At 46.5% G+C, this 18576-nt stretch overlaps 1 protein-coding gene across 10 annotated transcripts in view; it reads right to left on the bottom strand.

Annotated features, from left to right (window-relative positions):
* The window catches only part of FHAD1 (forkhead associated phosphopeptide binding domain 1), a 168064-nt gene that overhangs the window by 80642 nt on the left and 68846 nt on the right, over positions 1-18576 (bottom strand). For all 10 annotated transcript variants that reach the window (XR_011467227.1, XM_070384949.1, XM_070384953.1 and 7 more), the window contains exons 7-10: positions 8071-8194; positions 4525-4655; positions 2523-2612; positions 1393-1497 (exon numbers count right to left, since the gene is read on the bottom strand). Coding sequence is in view for 9 of the 10 variants with exons in the window: in XM_070384949.1 (XP_070241050.1) it covers positions 1393-1497; positions 2523-2612; positions 4525-4655; positions 8071-8194 (450 nt within the window). In the remaining variant the exon portion in view is untranslated. The remainder of the gene's footprint in view (positions 1-1392; positions 1498-2522; positions 2613-4524; positions 4656-8070; positions 8195-18576) is intronic.

Raw genomic sequence — 18576 nt, 5'->3', positions numbered from 1 at the left:
TGTGGTGGTCCAGTGGCTAAGACTCTGTGCTCCCAATGCCAACGGCCCAGGTTCAATTCCTGGTCAGGGAACTAGATTCCACATGCCACAAATGGAGAGTTTGCATGCTGCAACTGAAGATCGAACGTGCCACAGTGACGATCTGCAACTAAAACCCAGCCCAGCCAAAGAAATACGTTCATTAATTAAAAAAGAATGCACGTTGTAATCTTTAGGATGACCACTAAGAGAGCAATGGAAGCGGGAAAACTTAATTAATGTGAGATCTTTGCAAGTCAAGGATAAAATGCTATTGTCTTACTATGGTTAAAAGGATAGTAAAAAAGTGAAATGTTTCCAAGCTAATAGAGGGGGAAGGTGGAATGACAGAAAACCATCAACTCAAAAGGAGGCAAGAAAGGAGAGAAAAAGCAATATAGTTACAGAGAGTACAACTGGCACTGGGCAAGAGAGTAGATTTAAATCCCAGTGTATGAGTGATTAGATAACATAAACGGACTGAAAGTAAAAGACTGTCAAACTGGGTTTTGTAAAAATGATATGCTATTTGGAAGCTATATGTCTAAAACTTAAAAATTGACAGAGAGGACTTCCCTGGTGGTCCAGTGGTTAAGAATCCATCTGCCAAAGCAGAGGACATGGGTTTGATCCCTGGTCCCGGGACAGTCCACATGCCACGGGGCAACTAAGCCCATGAGCCACAACTGCTGAGCCCTTGCAGTCCAAAGCCCATGCTCCACACAAGAAGCCACTGCAATGAGAAGCCGGTGCCCCGTGACTAGAGAGCAGTCCCTGCTCACCACATCTAGAGGAAGCCTGTGTGCAGTAATGAAGGCCCAGCACAGCCAAAAAGAAACCAATAAATAAAAATTTAAAAAATTAACAGAGAAAGTATGAAAAAAATATGCTATGGAAACTCTAACCAACAGCAAGCCAGTGATGGTGCTACACGACAAAGATGATGTTAAGGGAAAACACTACTAGAGATGAAAAGAGACACTAAAAAAAAAAAGGGACATTTTATGATGATCAAAAGTCTTGTTCTACTGGAAGTATTAGAATTCTAAATTTATATGCACATAGTAATACAACCTCACAATATATAAAGCAAAATTTGTCAATATTAAAAGAAGAAACACAAATCTACAATCATGATGAGATTAAAAAAAAAAAAATTCCCAATGACTGATAGAACACAAAGACATGCACACACACAAATCAATAAGAGTATTTAAGTTGGAACAACATCATTGACAAGCTTGATTTAATGGATCAATTCTTTCCTGGGTAATTTCATGATTGAAGGCAGTGGGTCGTGGTTACACACGGGAACTTTGGAGTCTGGCAGACCCAGCCTGGAGCGGTTGCCAAGGCGACCCATCCCTGCCATACCTTGCTCTTTTCCCGAAGCGTCTTAGAGATCAGGCTCTGCTCCGTACTGCTCCTCTTCAACTCCTCCCTGAGCTTTCTCACTTCTTTCTCCATGCCGTGGATTTGCTAAGAAAGTGTCAACAGCAGGGAAGTCAACTTCGTAACTCACCTCACCCAGTTCGTTAAGGTGGAAACCTAGTCTGAGATCAGGTTAATTCTTTCCCTTGGGAGATGCTTCTACATCTTTAAAGCAAAGTAGGGTTTCTTTCAACAGATGCATTGAAAGTGCAGGGTGAGGGAAAATTTGAGTTTCCTTTGAAGATCAGCATGGATTCTGGATTCAACAGTACAAGGGACACATTCACTCATTAGATTCTCCTTCCTTGGAATATATTTTGAGTTCAGTCTAAATAGGGGTTATTTGGAAGACACCATGGGCAGAGCTTGGAAGAAAAGAACAATGAGCTTTTTCTTTTTGTTCCCATTTGAGACAGAGAATAGCAGTGCCCCTGAGAGAAGAAAATGGCCTCGACAGATGGAAAATACATGCTTAGTGATGTTCTCGAGGACTTGACTGGCGCGGAGGGTGAACATTCACATTTAGTGCTCATCTTTTCATTGTACTAATTTTTATATTCACCTTCCATACAAAGCCAATGATACATCTGCGTTTTATTTTGTTTTTATGAACTGATGTAAAACTGAATGCATCAATATTTAAGAAACAATACTTAAGGAGGCGTTTCATGTTAATAACAGAGCCCACGGCTGTGATAAAACTTGAGACAGTAGATCATGAAAATTTGGGCATTACAAGTCCAGGGGTAGGCACCATGGTGAATTTCTAGTAGCATCTAGTGGCCACTGGGCCACCTTTTGTCCCAGTCTCCAGCCCAACTCTAGCCCAGTTCCAGGGGCTGATAAGGGGCCTAGAGCCAACTGTCCATGAAATCCTAGGAGAGTATGTTTTCCAAGGTTTTCTACCCATCTCTTTGAGGCAAGCAAATCAAGAATTACATTAATTACATTAATAGACATCCATAAAGCCCCAGAGTTTGTACTAGCTAAGGGGCCAAGGAACCCCTCCAAAGCCCTGAAGGTCAAAGTCTAGGCTTTCCATGGACACCCAGGGGTGAGGAGCTTCAACGCACAGTTTTGTAGAGTTTTAGTTCTTTCTCTTGGGCCTCCAGGTTCTCCTTCTGGGCATCTTCCTTCTTTAACTCTTCTTTCAGCACTGAGCACTGGGGAGAAAAATAACCAGGTCACGTGGGCTTGACTGGGGGCCCTAAGTCCCTATGTGCGTGCCCAAGACTGTCTTCTGCTGTTTAACTCCATCACACCCTGCATCATGAGAGGCCAGACCGTCTGTGTGACGGAAGCACGGGGATCCTGTGGTTGTTCCTGGTTCACCCCTCTTGTGAGTTTTGACAAATAAAGTGTCTAAATTGCCCTTCAAAAGCCAGCCAACTGCACCACAGGGAGAGTCCAGACTCGCAGAGGCTGGTACTTAGTGGAGGAATTGAGCCGCTTTCACTCAGTGAGCATCGAGAGTGGTGAGGGAGGGCCAGTGAGTTTGGGTGGATCTTAGTGCTTTCGTGCAGGTTCCATCTCAGAGACACGACTGCCCTGCTGGTCACAGAGTGGTAAGCAGAGCTGCCTTTTCCGAGGGCATTTTGGCAACAGACATTAAGAGCATAAGGATGGATGTGCCTTCTTTCGACCCAGAAATTCCCACTTTAGACATGTACCCTAAGGACAATGATTAGAGAAATCAGTGAATCTGTAGCTTCAAGGATGTTCTCCATAGAACTGTCAGTAACAGTGGAAAAAAAAAACAAGTGTTGTTTATAACAGGAGATCACCTTATAACACTGTGTACATCTAGGAGAAAGTGTGTGGCTTTTAAGACCAACGATAAAGCGTTGATTTATTAGCATGGGGAAGTCATTGTGTTTATGATTTTAAAAAATATGCATAGTGTAAATTCACTGTAAAATAACTGACTGCTTGATTTCTAGGTAACATATAGAAACAAGACTGGAAGAACCCAGAGGAAAAGTGACCTCGCTCCAAGGTCAGTAGGGAAGGGGAAACGGGGACATAAGCAAATAGATGCAGGTGGGAGGTGGAAGAGCCAAGCAGGGGCTGTCTTTGCATATTCCTTCTACTAAGCACCAGCTCTGCAACCCCTCCCCGTCCCCAACACACACACACACACACACACACACACCGTCCTCTCACCTAAAACAGCGAGTGCACGTGCCTAGGAGGGCACTCTGCTTGGCAGAAACAAAGGCAGAGGCATTGCCCAGGCGGCTGACTGAGGCAGAGGCAGAGGAGCACTGCTAAAACCAGGCTCCCGTGTCTTGGAAAACGATTTTGTCACTCCCATTTCGCAGATAGGGAAATAAAGGCCAAATAAGTTACAGTAAGAGAAAGCTCTGGGATTGGACCCAGGTCTGTCTGACTCCAAAGCTCGTGCCTTTTGCCGGTTCCATATTCCGTGTAGTACTACGCACCAGTATCGTGCCTTTTCCTTGGAACCTCAGGATGTTTCCACCCCACACCTGTGCAGCCCTGGCTAATCCATCAGACAGCTGCTGGGAATCTCTGAGTTACGACCTGAGATGAAAGCTATGAGGTTTTACCTTGACTGGCAGAAACAGACGCATTATACAAATACTGAGAAATCTTATCCTATAGAGTCAGGATTCTAAAGTTGGCATGGAAGGCAAGATTTGCAAATAAAGTTCCATTTAAAAAACTCTTCACTTGCCTACCAAGTCTAGGGAAGAAATGAGAGTTTGTGTGTTTGCATCTGGATCTTCAAACATTCTGATTTGAAGGCAGTTATGAGAACCAGCAGTGCTGGGACCGTGATGGAGCCCTGTGGGTTGTCCTTGCTCACAGAGATATTTTATTCTGTTTTACATTAAGCTGTGCAGTAGCAATATATGCTAATAAGTGTGTTTGTTCCTGGGGTTTATTTATCATAGGGGTTAAAAAATGTTTGCTGCATTTGAAAATATATCATGCTATTCTGAGCCACATACTGTACTTTAAAAGCTGCCAAGAAGTTGACTTCTCTGCAGACACCTGACTGCACCGTGTCTGCTTTTCGAAGCTACACTTTGATGATGACCCAACACTCACTCTGGAGTTGAGGGCTTCAAGCTGGTGATCCTTTTCTTTGTTCTCACTTTTTAGTTGATTCACTTCCTGTTTTAGTTGTTGAACTTGCTCATCCTTTGCTAACATATCCTTTTGCAAAGATGACACCATCTCTGCAAAACAAAAATCACAGGTCAAAAGGGCAGGAAGGATTCCTGGCATCACCACGGCTGTTAGCCAAGTTTCGGACAAGAACCTCCAAGCCCAGGGCCAGCATTCCTAGAACTGCGGAGGTTGTTGCCAAGAATCCCAGAGCAAGAATGGGAATGAGACCAGAGACCATGGAACATGGTTTGAGGCGTCAGGGAGAATGAGGGGCAGTCAGCGAGCACCAGTGGGAGGAGAAGCCTTTGGGGGCCCCTGGTGGGCACAGGCTGGGCAGAGCCGAGAGGAGAGGCCATGCCCAGGGCTTGGGAAGCAAAGGCCCAGCACAGGTGAAGTCCAGGAATTCTTCTCCAGAGCCCAGGAGGCAGACTTGCGGCAGAGCGGACTGCTGGGCACTCTTGGCGGGGTGGCCAGCTTGAGTTTGGCCCTGTCCTAACCCCTTATTAGCTTGGCAGTCTTGGACAAGTTATTTCACCTCCCACTTCATGTCCTGCACAGAATTATTGAAAGGGTCAAGTGAGATCGCCTGTCCTAAGAACATAAAGTGACTAACTTATATTTGTTGTTGTTGTTCAGTCACTAAATCGTGTCTGACTCTTTGCGATGCCATGGACTGCAGCATGCCAGGCTTCTCTGACCTCCACCATGTCCTGGAGATTGCTCAAACTCATGTCCACTGAGTCAGTGATGCCAACCAACCATCTCATCCTCTGTCACCCCCCTATATGGCACTCACCATGTTTCACGACAGCCAGTTTCCAGCATGGCCCCCATGATCCCTGCCTCCTGGAATCCATGCCCTTGTGTGGCCCCTCCCACCCTGAATAGGACTGACATGGGTAACCCACATGATGCTGCGGAAATGATGCAATGTGACCTCCCAGGCTGGGTCATTAAAGACACTGTGGCTTCCTCTTTGCTCTCTCTCTTGCACCGCTCACTCTGGGGGAAGCCACCCTCCGTGTTGTGAAGACACTCAAGCAGCCCTTGGGAGAAGTACGTGTGATAAGAGGCTGAGGCCTCCAGCCAACAGCCACATGGGCAGCAACTCTGAAAGGGGTTCCTCCCGCTTCCGATAAGGCTTTCAATGACATGACTGATGCCCCAGATGACATCTTGACTCCAATTCAAGAGAATTAAGTTACACACCCCTCCATCCCAAATTCCTGTACTGCAGAAACTGGGTGAGATAATAAATATCAGCTGTTGTTTTACCTGTTACATTTTGGGATAACTTGCTATACAGCAATAGATAACTACTCTGTTACTGAATTATCACTTTGGAGAAAAGTGGGAAGTGAAAGTGAAAGTTGCTCACTTTTCAAGCTGGTGGAAGATTCCACTTCCAGTGGACTTGGAGCCTCATTATATGCTCACTGTAATGCAATAGCTAAGTGACACACCCAGCAGCAACAGAGGATGAGATGGTTGGATGGTATCACCGCTTCAACGGACATGAACTTGGGCAAACTCCAGGAGATGGTGAAGGACAGGGAAGCCTGGTGCGCTGTAGTCCATGGGGTTTTGAAGAGTCAGATACAACTTGGTGACTGAACAACGACAACACACCCACCAGTACCATCACAGTTCTGAGGTCAATCATACAAGGTCAGAACGTGGGCAGTGGCCCAATTTCTGGAAATCACTGCCCCTTCCCTGAAATATTTGGAATAATCCTCCCATTCATTAGCCTATGAAATTACCCAGCCCATAAAAATTAACCACCTCATATTTCAGGGCCGCTCACCTTCTGCGATGGCCCATACTCTCTGCCTGTGGAGTGTGTTTCTCTCTAAACAAATCCACTTCTTACCTATCACTTTGTCTCTCACTGAATTCTCTCTGTGACAAGACATCAAGAACCTGAGCTTTATTAATGAATAAATAAAGCCCAGATGTATGACCTCAATTAAAAGACAGTGTGTTCTGGCCTGGGTCCAAGTCCCACCTGAGTTGCCCGGTTTCACACCCACTCTGCTGATCTCCCTTGGGTCCCCCCTGAGGCACTGGCCACCAAGTCACACAGTTTGCTTTCTCCACAGCACGACCACTCTCTGAAGCAGGCTGTTCATTTATTCGTCCTTTTCCTTCAGTGAGTACAGGGTCTGACTGTTTTGCTCAGAGCTCTCTCCCCAGAGCCTAGAACAGGGCATGACACCTCGCAGGTGCTCAGTCAGCATGCTGAAGGAATGAAGGAATCCAGGGAGCCCAGGCTCAGCCACAGCTGTGTGTGGGCTGCCCCCACCTCCAAGCCCTTTACCAGGGAACCACCTCTGTTGGTCTCACTTGGGCTCGAGTGCACTCAGGTGAAAATGGGTGAGATGATGGGTACCCAAAGTGGTGACCCCATTTTGTCCATGTTCTAGTTCACACTTGGGCAGGCTGGCTTGTGGAGCCACCCAAGTCACCCTATGTTCTATGTTCTCCCTGGCGGGGCCAGTGCTCAGGTGACCTCGTAGACAAGATATATGTGTGTGTGTGCTCAGTTGCTCAGTTGTGTCCAATTCTTTATTACCCGCATAGACTGTAGCCCACCAGGCTCCTCTGCCCATGGAATTGTCCAGGCATAAATACTTGAGCAGTTGCCATTTCCTTCTCCAGAGGATCTTCCCAGACCAGGGATTGAACCTTGGTCTCCTACATCTCCTGTATTGGCAGATGGATTCTTTACCACTGAGCCAGCCACTTGGGATGGAGAAGGCACTGGCACCCCACTCCAGGACTCTTGCTTGGAAAATCCCATGGGCGGAGGAGCCTGGTGAGCTTCAGTCCATGGGGTCGCAAAGAGTTGGACACGACTGAGTGACTTCACTTTCACTTTTCACTTTCATGCATTGGAGAAGGAAATGGCAGCCCACTTCAGTGTTCTTGCCTGGAGAATCCCAGGGATGGGGGAGCCTGGTGGGCTGCTGTCTATGGGGTCGCACAGAGTCAGACACGACTGAAGTGACTTAGCAGCAGCAGCAGCCACTTGGGAAGCCTGGTCAAGATACAACATTCTCTCCAGTATTTATCAGGCCCTGCCCTAGGAAGTAGGTGGCAAGAAATCTGCACTGAGGGAGAATTCTAACTCTGACACTGGTGGCCTGGTGGGTTGCTGAGATCCCTGAGGCTGCACCCAGGTCACGGGCACAGGTGCTGTGGTAGATTGGTGATGTCTGCAGGGGGAGGGAGGCAGGTGCAGTGATAGACTGGTGATGTCTGTGGGGGGAGGGAAGCAGGTGCAGTGATAGATTGGTGATGTCTGCAGGGGGAGGGAGGCAGGTGCAGTGATAGACTGGTGATGTCTGTGGGGGGAGGGAAGCAGGTGCAGTGATAGATTGGTGATGTCTGCAGGGGGAGGGAGGCAGGTGCAGTGATAGATTGGTGATGTCTGCAGGGGGAGGGAGGCAGTTCTCAGGAGCAAATCCAGAAGGACCTCACCTGAAGTGATGGCATTATCCCTCCTCAAGTTCTCACCCTGGTTCTTCAGGGACGTGATTTCCAGGTTCCTCTCAGACAGGGTTTGGCACAGCACCTGGCTGTAGCCTTGCTGCAGGGCACTGATCTGTGGGAAGAGGCAACACACAGTCAGAACGGGGTCAGCCGGCTTTGCAGGACACGCTTCTCCAAGGCTGGACAAAAAGAGTCAGGTTGATCTTGGGTTGGGGTGTTGGGGAAACCAAGCTTTTCAGTTATAACTGGTGGGAGAGACGGGAGGGTGCCTATCTTCAGTGACCACCGTGTCCTACATCATCAAGACACAAACCTTACCTTTGTGGTCACCCAGGGGCTCAGGTGCCCTTGCCCTGGATCCCTTCCTGTGACTGAGGCAGGAGGCAGATGGGCTTCAGGCTGGAGACTTACAACCAGCCTTCTGTTTACATTTCCCAAGACAGGAGGTAGGTGGGCTCCAGGTTAGGCATTTACAACCAGCCTCCTGTTTGCACTGTGAGATGGAAACGACGACAGGAACAGGGTAAATGGCTGGACTTTGCCTCCTGTGGACACATCAGTTATGTCGGGGACAGACAGGGGCAAAACCTTGTTTGAGTACAAGACCAAGAGGTCACGTATTTCCCATCCTTGGGGCAAGGGAGTCGCTGCACATGTGCAGAAAGGCTCTTTGGGGATACCAAAGGAGGGGTCACCATTCCATAATATGTGATGTCAAGCCCCATCCCTCATTGGCTGCTGGGCTGGAATCTACCTTGGGAAAAAGCTGTGCACACATGTTGGGGAGGATCCTAGGGTAGGTCCCGTGTGGAAAAAGAAACCATTTAATTGGCCAAAGGTAAACAAAGACCCACTGGATGGGTGGCCACATAATGCAAAGAGCCGACTCACTAGAGAAGACCCTGATGCTGGGAAAAGATTGACGGCAGGAGGAGAAGGGGACGACAGAGGGCGAGATGGTTGGATGGCATCACCGACTCGATGGACCTGAGTTTGAACAAACTCCACAAGACTGAGCCACTGAACAACAACAACAAAGACTTGAAAGAATCGCCCTATACACATGATTTCACCACATCTGCCCTGGGCTCCTCCTCACTGAAGGGACGCCCAGACCGTTTCTCCCCGGGTGTGCATCTCTGTCTTAATGAAACAAACTGTTTCTCTTTGTGCTCTTGCAGTTGTCCTGCTGTGTCCAAACAGTTAACTTTGTACCTGTTTTTCTTTTTTTACAGTTTTTGCCTCCACAAGAAATGCATTTTTCAATGGGAGCAAGAGCCAGGGGAGATTTGCTTCTAGCCTCTAGCTGTTGATGGTCCAGTGGCTAGGAGTCCTGGTTTTTATCCCAGGTTCAGTTCCAGGGCAGGGAACTAAGACCTCGCTTCAAGCCACCGCTCACTGTTGACTCTCCGAGATCACCATCTGTGGCCTTTTAGCCATAAACAGGCCAGCCGCTGGTGCTGAATCATCCAGCACTGACTGTATGCAGAGTGAAATTCAAGAGACAGGAGGGTGTTGTGTGTGCTCAGTCACGTTCGACTCTTCTGTGACCCCAGGGACTGTAGCCCGCCGGGCTCCTCCATCCACGGGATTTCCCAGGCAAGAACACTGGAGTGGGTTGCCATTTCCTATTCCAGGGGTTCTTCCCAACTCAGGGATCAAGCCCATGTCTCCTATGTCCCCTGCATTGGCAGGCGGATTCTGTACCACTGGGAAGCCCCCAAGAGATGGGGTCTGCCATCTCTTCAATATATACTGAATATATATAATGAATATATATTCATTATACAATGAATTTCCTTTAATGAGAACAGCGAATCGCTTATACAACACTCCGGAGTTTACACAACTCATGTGCACACGCTACATGGATACTCCTCACAGCACTGCCGAAGGCTGACGTTCCCAGCAGGCTTCCCATTTGCAAGAGGGCAGACTGAGACTGGGAGAGGTAAAGTCCCCTGCTCAGGATCACGGGGCTGGTCAGAGGCGGAGAAGGATTCAAACCCAGCCTCTAGGGGCCCGTTTCCACTTTTCCAGGTGGCCCTAGGAAGCAGCATGAAAAGTTGGAGGCTCTAAAGCATAGCGTGGACTTGGGAGCCAGACTGTAGGCTTCAAGTCCTGTTTCTGCCTGTTACGGGCCCTGTGAACACAGGAAGACACCGTATTTTATTTTCAGTCTGTACGTGGGGTGATGGCAGTCCCAGTCTGATAGGATTGCTAGAAGTATAGTTTTTTCCCCAGTCCTTGCTTTGCGGCATGTCGGATCTTCGTTTCCCAACCAGGGATCAAACCTGTGCCCTCTGCTTCAGGAGCTTGGAGTCTTAACCACTGGACCACCAGGAAATCCCTGTTAGAAGTATCTTAACAAATTAGTCATGTGTGCAAGTAATCAGATTATGCCTGGCACACAGCATAGAGGGATGAGGTGTCATGGTCCTCTCAGCTGACTACCCATGGTGTGTTTTAGCTTCAGCTTCCCTTGTCTGTCTCTGGGGAAAGGAGTTGGGAATCTTTGTGTGCATTTGTAAGTCTTGCTCAGGCTCACTTTAACACTGCTGTGGTTATTATTAGGAGGAAATACAGGAATCATGAGTGGGATGACCATGGGCTGGCTGCTCCAAGAACTCTGGAAGTCCCTGGCTCAGAACCCACTTGAGGGCCAGCCCCTCTCCAGGGATCCATACGCAGGGCAGGGGCCCTGGAAGGATGTCCTTGGAAAGCAGCCCTGGTAAGGGCTGGAAAGTAGCTGCCGCATTTACTGCAAGAGAGAACCACCTCTCACAGGTACCCGAGAGGCTGGGGAAGGGAGGTGGGCCAGAACCCCCTCCCTCTTCATCTGACTCATCGGACTGCTTGGTCTGAGTGGCCAGGCCTTTTCCCTCCCAGGGTGTGCTGTGGGCCTTCGCGGCTTTGATTTTTCAGACGTCAGGACTCAGTTCTCCCACAGGGACATGCTTATTGGGCCAGAAATGCCACATAGTCCGTAGACAAGATGAGAACTAGCTTGTTTTGATAGATCAAAATAGAAGCGACAAGCAGCAGGATGCAATTTCTTTGTTTTCCTAAGGTAAGGTTGCCGGATTTGGGGGAGAAAAAAAGGATGCAAATGACAGATAACATTTTCCTGTGTGTCCCATGCAGTATGTGGAACATACTCTAAAAAAGATATTCTAATATTCAAATTTAATTGGGTATCCTTATTTTATCTGGCAACCCCACCTAAGAGAGTTCTTAAACTTCAGTCATTCAAATACCACTTTCACTATTTTTGCCATATCTCTTTGCTGGTCCCACTATAATTTCTTAGCATTTTTCTTAGAAGCCCCTTGCTTTCTAAACTTAAAAAACATGTATTAAATTTAAAATAACTGCTATAAGAGTAAATAGTGACTCAACATCTTAAATAAAAATAATCTTAAAAAAAAGAGAAAATACAAGAATTTCCCTGTTTACTGTCAGACCAGGCTGCAGGCTTCACATTAAAAAAAAAAAAAAAAGACTTGGGGGAAGGGGCAGGCATGCCCAGGTATTTGGGCAACGGTGTGGTGAATTTAACTCAGATGACCATTATATCTACTAGTGCGGGCAGGAATCCCTCAGAAGAAATGGAGTAGCCATCATGGTCAACAAAAGAGTTCGAAATGCAGTACTTGGTTGCAATCTCAAAAATGACAGAATGATCTCTGTTTGTTTCCAAGGCAAACCATTCAGTATCACAGTAATCCAAGTCTATGACCCAACCTGTAACGCTGAAGAAGCTGAAGTTGAATGGTTCTATGAAGACCTACAAGACCTTTTAGAACTAACACCCAAAAAAGATGTCCTTTTCATTATAGGGGACTGGAATGCAAAAGTAGGAAGTCAAGAAAACCTGGAGTAATAGGCAAATTTGGCCTTGGAATACGGAATGAAGCAGGGCAAAGACTAATAGAGTTTTGCCAAGAAAATGCACTGGTCATAGCAAACACCCTTTTCCAACAACACAAGGGAAGACTCTACACATGGACATCACCAGATGGTCAACACTGAAATCAGACTGATTATATTCTTTGCAGCCAAAGATGGAGAAGCTCTATACAGTCAACAAAAACAAGACCAGGAGCTGACTGTGATTTGGCAATAAGGAGCTGAACTCCTTATTGCCAAATTCAGACTGAAATTGAAGAAAGTAGGGTCGGACACGACTGAGCAACTTCACTTTCACTTTTCACTTTCATGCATTGGAGAAGGAAATGGCAACCCACTCCAGTGTTCTTGCCTGGAGAATCTCAGGGACGGGGGAGCCTGGTGGGCTGCCGTCTATGGGGTCGCGAGGAGTCGGACACGACTGAAGCGACTTAGTAGCAGCAGCAGCAGCAGGAAAAACCACTAGACCATTCAGGTATGACCTAAATCAAATCCCTTATGATTATACAGTGGAAGTGAGAAATAGATTTAAGGGCCTAGATCTGATAGATAGAGTGCCTGAGGAACTATGGACTGAGGTTCGTGACATTGTACAGGAGACAGGGATCAAGACCATCCCCATGGAAAAGAAATGCAAAAAAGCAAAATGGCTGTCTGGGGAGGCCTTACAAATAGCTGTGAAAAGAAGAGAAGCAAAAAGCAAAGGAGAAAAGGAAAGATATAAGCATCTGAATGCAGAGTTCCAAAGAATAGCAAGAAGAGATAAGAAAGCCTTCTTCAGCAATTAATGCAAAGAAACAGAGGAAAACAACAGAATGGGAAAGACTAGAGATCTCTTCAAGAAAATTAAGAGATACCAAGATACTTTCATGCAAAGATGAGCTCGATAAAGGACAGAAATGGTATGGACCTAACAGAAGCAGAAGATATCAAGAAGAGGTGGCAAGAATACACAGAAGAACTGTACAAAAAAGATCTTCATGACCCAGATAATCACGATGGTGTGATCACTGACCTAGAGCCAGACATCCTGGAAAGTGAAGTCAAGTGGGCCTTAGAAAGCATCACTATGAACAAAGCTAGTGGAGGTGATGGAATTCCAGTTGAGCTATTCCAAATCCTGAAAGATGATGCTGTGAAAGTGCTGCACTCAATATGCTAGCAAATTTGGAAAACTCGGCAGTGGCCACAGGACTGGAAAAGGTCAGTTTTCATTCCAATCCCAAAGAAAGGCAATGCCAAAGAATGCTCAAACTACCGCACAATTGCACTCATCTCACACGCTAGTAAAGTAATGCTCCAAATTCTCCAAGCCAGGCTTCAGCAATACGTGAACCGTGAACTTCCAGATGTTCACGCTGGTTTTAGAAAAGGCAGAGGAACCAGAGACCAAATTGCCAACATCCGCTGGATCGTGGAAAAAGCAAGAGAGTTCCAGAAAAATATCTATTTCTTCTTTATTGACTATGCCAAAGCCTTTGACTGTGTGGATCACAATAAACTGTGGAAAATTCTGAAAGAGGTGGGAATACCAGATCACCTGACCTGCCTCTTGAGAAATCTGTATGCAGGTCAGGAAGCAACAGTTAGAACTGGACATGGAACAACAGACTGGTTCCAAATAGGAAAAGGAGTATGTTAAGACTGTATATTGTCACCCTGCTTATTTAACTTATATGCAGAGTACATCATGAGAAACGCTGGACTGGAAGAAGCACAAGCTGGAATCAAGATTGCGGGGAGAAATATCAATAACCTCAGATATGCAGATGACACCACCCTTATGGCAGAAAGTGAAGAGGAACTAAAAAGCCTCTTGATGAAAGTGAAAGTGGAGAGTGAAAAAGTTGGCTTAAAGCTCAACATTCAGAAAACAAAGATCATGGCATCTGGTCCCATCACTTCATGGGAAATAGATGGGGAAACAGTGGAAACAGTGTCAGACTTTATTTTTTTGGGCTCCAAAATCACTGCAGATGGTGACTGCAGCCATGAAATTAAAAGACGCTTACTCCTTGGAAGAAAAGTTATGATCAACCTAGATAGCATATTCAAAAGCAGAGACGTTACTTAGCCATCAAAGGTCCGTCTAGTCAAGGCTATGGTTTTTCCAGTGGTCATGTATGGATGTGAGAGTTAGACTGTGAAGAAAGCTGAGAGCCGAAGAATTGATGCTTTTGAACTGTGGTGTTGGAGAAGACTCTTGAGAGTCCCTTGGACTGCAAGGAGATCCAACCAGTCCATTCTGAAGGAGATCAGCCCTGGGATTTCTTTGGAAGGGATGATGCTAAAGCTGAAACTCCAGTACTTTGGCCACCTCATGCGAAGACTTGACTCATTGGAAGACTCTGATGCTGGGAGGGATTGGGGTAAGGAGGAGAAGGGGACGACAGAGGATGAGATGGCTGGATGGCATCACTGACTCGATGGATGTGAGTCTGAGTGAACTCCGGGAGTTGGTGATGGACAGGGAGGCCTGGAGTGCTGTGATTCATGGGGTCGCAAAGAGTCCAGAGACGACTGAGCGACTGAACTGAACTGTGGTGACCTTGCCACCAGATGGCGCTCACAGCCTTTGGTCCTGGTTTCTGTGCCTGAAAATCTTGTTATTCTTACTCTCAGAGAATTAGCGGAAGTGTCAAGGTCTCACAAGTTTTCTTTCTCGTTTCATGCACCACCATGGGTGAGAGTCTATGACATTTATGATGGTTATAGATACTTATCCCCTGGGGCATCTGAAACATTATTGGGACAGGTCTGCTCTAGAAGGTGGCGGGGGAGGGGGTGGGGAGGGGACACAGGCCACTCTGGCCCCCAACCTCTCCCAGGCTATTGTTCAGTTGTTCAGTTGTGTCCGACTCTTTGGAATCCCATGGACTGTAGCATGCCAGACTCTTCTGTCCTCCACCATCTCCCAGAGTTTCCTCAAATTAATGTCCATTGAGTCAGTGATGCTATCTAACCATTTCATCCTCTGTTGCCCCTTTCTCCTTTGGCCTTCAATCTTTCCTAGCATCAGGATCTTTTACAGTGAGTTGGCTCTTTGCATCAGGTGGCCAGAGTACTAGAGCTTCAGCTTCAGCATCAGTCCTTCCAATGAATATTCAGAGTTGATTTCCTTTAGGATTGGATCTGGATCTCCTTGCTGTCCAAGGGACTCTTAAGAGTCTTCTCCAAACCACATTTCTAAAGCATCAATTCTTCAGTGCTCGCTTTCTTTACGGTCCAAATCTCACATTTGTACATGACCACCTTCTATGAGTGGTGGTGGTGGGTGACACAGGCCACTCTGCCCACCAGCTTCCCCAAGGCTATACTTTTGCATGTTTGTGCTTTGGACTTTGAGTGAAAAAAATTCTTTCATCTCTTACTGAGGAGATGAAAGAGGGTGGGTGGTGGCGGTGGTGGAATGCAGCTTTCCCATAAAAGGTACTTGGAACACTTAAGCAAACTGTTTCTAGCTCTTCTCAGCTTAATGGGTTTATTTGCATAAGGAAGAACACACAGAGACAAACTTCCAGAAGGGAAAACATACGTTCCCCTCTAAAGACTCCGGTGCTTTTGACAGATTTAAAATATTTCATTTTAAGTGTCAGAGTTTTAGGATTTTGGATTGCTGACAAACTCAAGAGTCTTCAAGGGGCTTCCCTGGTGGTCCAGTGGTTGACAGTTCACCTTCCCATGTAGGGGACGTGGGTTTGATCCCGGGTCAAGGAACTACGAGCCTGTGCTCCGCAGTTAGAGAAAGCCTACACACACAACGAAGGCCCAGCTTAGCCAAAAAAAAAAAAGAGTGTTTCAAACCTCTTTGTTACTTTTACTACCAAAACAAATATCCATGTTGTCTGTAACTGGCATAAATTCCAAGATGTTTAATGTCTGTTACACTATGTAATAAAATGGGCCCAGAATCATAAGAAAATTAATAGTGCTAGGAGGAGTGACTGTTTCAAGATACTAATTTGGTTTCTAATTAGCACGGGCGTATAAGAACACATGCAGGTAAGAATTTTCTAGCGATATTTCTAGGGGATCGAAGATCTTTGAGAGCAAGTCATTATGTACACGCTTTCAGGGACTAAGGAGAATGCATACAGTAATCAGAACGATAAATCAACCAGCCATGCGGCTTCTGCTTCTGGCTGAATGTTCTGCAGGCAGTAGAATATTGAAGAAGCTGAAACGTGAGTGGATGCAACTCGATTTGAGTTCAAACCAGGGCAGCCTCCGGTTCATAGATGTCTTGTTACAAAATATTCTCCTTCAGTTATAAGTAAAACTCCAGAGGTGGAGGAGGTAACAGGATGATGAATCAGTGTAATTATTTCTAGATAATATCTTTGTAAAAAAATTTTTTTCCCTCTAGATATCATCAGCCACTTTAAATAATACTCAAATTGTGACTGGCTGATATTCAAAGATATGTGGAAATTCTATAATATTATATGTCAAATATGTTTCAACTGAAAAAAAAAAAAGATATATGAGAATAATTCAGTCTTGTCCATGTGCCTGTGACATTAAGTCAGGAAAGCTCTGAAATGGGAGGATAACTGAAAAGGCTATTTCAGCAAAACTGGGTTTAGCTCGAGAGAAGGTGCTCCTCAGTGCATCAGTTACACGTCACGGTAGCTGTTTGCAGCAGGGGTTCCTGAAGGACTTGCTGCTTTCAGTGTTTTCTTCAAAAATAGGTTCAAAAGAGAGTCACTGCTTCATTGAAATACTAGAACATCTATCCTGTTTCCTGGTTTATTCTGTCCCCCTCACTAGAACAAAACAGGGGGAAGGATCATGTCTTCCTTGTTTCTTCGGAATTCACAGAACCTGGAAGACAGCATGACACAGGGGTGGCCCCCGCAAATACTGATTTGAATGAATGGATGGATGGACGAAGAACAGACACGGACCTATCAGAGTTTTGGAAGGTTACTAGGACCAACCTTTGCCTTCATGGAGCTGACAGTCTCCTGATAGAATCTCCTAGGTTCCCCATACTCCTTTCTAGGGCACCATTTCTAGGACTGAAACTGCGCACCTAGAATCGGTTACAGAAGGGGAAGGCAGTAAACAGAGAATCAGGGAACCGAGGCCCCAAACGTGGCTATGGCTTTAAGCAGAATTACGCACTGAGGCCAAAATTCATCAGGGGCCCATTTCTTTTTCTTATCAACGATGCTGAGATATGGGCTTCCCTGGTGGCTCAGCTGGTAAAGAATCCACCTGCAATGCAGGAGACCCCGGTTTCATTCCTGGGTTGGGAAGATCCCCCGGAGAAGAGAAGGGCTACTCACTCCAGTATTCTGGCCTGGAGAGTTCCACGGACTGTATGGTCCGTGGGGAGAGTCAGACACAACTGAGCTACTTTCACATATGTTGAGATATAATTTGTGTACAAGATCAATGGCCTGAAGTCATTCCTTAAAAAAAAATTTTTTTTTTTTGGATCTAGTTTCAAGAGAAAGGAACTTGACTATAAATCCAGGTATCCTGGGTGGAGAATTTTGGGTGAAATTCTCCATAAATGAAGCAGCAGCTGCCTTCAGGGTGCTCTCAGGGTGCTCCCTGAGGCTCCACCTGAGAGCCATCACCCTGAGTCACCACCCTAAGGCTCTGACCCCTTGTCTTCAACCCCTACCTGGTTTTTCTTTTTTTTTAATAAAGGCCTTGGTGTTTGGAACACTTGGAGGTTCCTTCTCCCCATCTCCAGTCCTCTCTGGCTGGGGCCAGGTGAGCATGAGAGGTGGTCACTAAAGCCACAGAGCTGGGTGGAAGGGGCAGAGGGGAGCTCAAGTCACACAGCCCCCTCTCATTAACTGTGCAAGCTGTAACAAGTTCCTGGGTATCTCCGAGCCTACCTGGGTCTCCTCATCTGTAGAATCATATGTGTGGTCAGGGGCTTCCCAGATGGTGCTAGTGGTGAAGAACCTGCCTGCCAAGGCAGGAGACGTAAGAGACCAGGGTTCGATCCCTGGGTCAGGAAGATTCCCTAGAGTAGGGTATGGCAATCCACTCCAGTCTCCTTGCCTGAGGAATCCCATGGCAGAGGAGCCTGGTAGGCCTCAGTCCATAGAGTTGCAGAGTCAGACATGACTGAAGAAGGCACTTAATCAAAGGTATTAATAGTATTGTTCTTAGCAGGCTAGGAACCTACCAAGTCTCTCCTCCCTGGATCTGTGCTCTTCTCCACCATCTGTGCTGACCACCCGTTTCCAACTATCCGGGTGGATACCCTTGGTGCTCCCTGAGGCTCCACCTGAGAGCCATCACCCTGAGTCACCACCCTAAGGCTCTGACCCCTTGTCTTCAACCCCTACCTGGTTTTTCTTTTTTTTAATTAACTGTCATTAAAGTATAGTTGCTTTAGAATGTTGTGTTAGTTTCTGCTGCACAGCAAAGTGAATCGGTTACATATACACATATATCCCTTCTTTTTTCGACTTCCTTCCCATTTATTTCACCACAGAGCATTGAGTAGGGTTCCCTGTGCAATACAGTAGGTTCTCATGAGTCATCTATTTTATACATGGTATTAAGAGTGTGGGGCTTCCCTGGTGACTCAGTGGTAAAGAATCCGCCTGCCAAGGC

This window comes from Bos mutus, chromosome 16, assembly GCF_027580195.1.
Source record: "Bos mutus isolate GX-2022 chromosome 16, NWIPB_WYAK_1.1, whole genome shotgun sequence".
Classification (NCBI taxonomy): domain Eukaryota; kingdom Metazoa; phylum Chordata; class Mammalia; order Artiodactyla; family Bovidae; genus Bos; species Bos mutus.
Note: the sequence above shows the minus strand (reverse complement) of the source record. Positions and strands in the feature narration are given on the sequence as shown.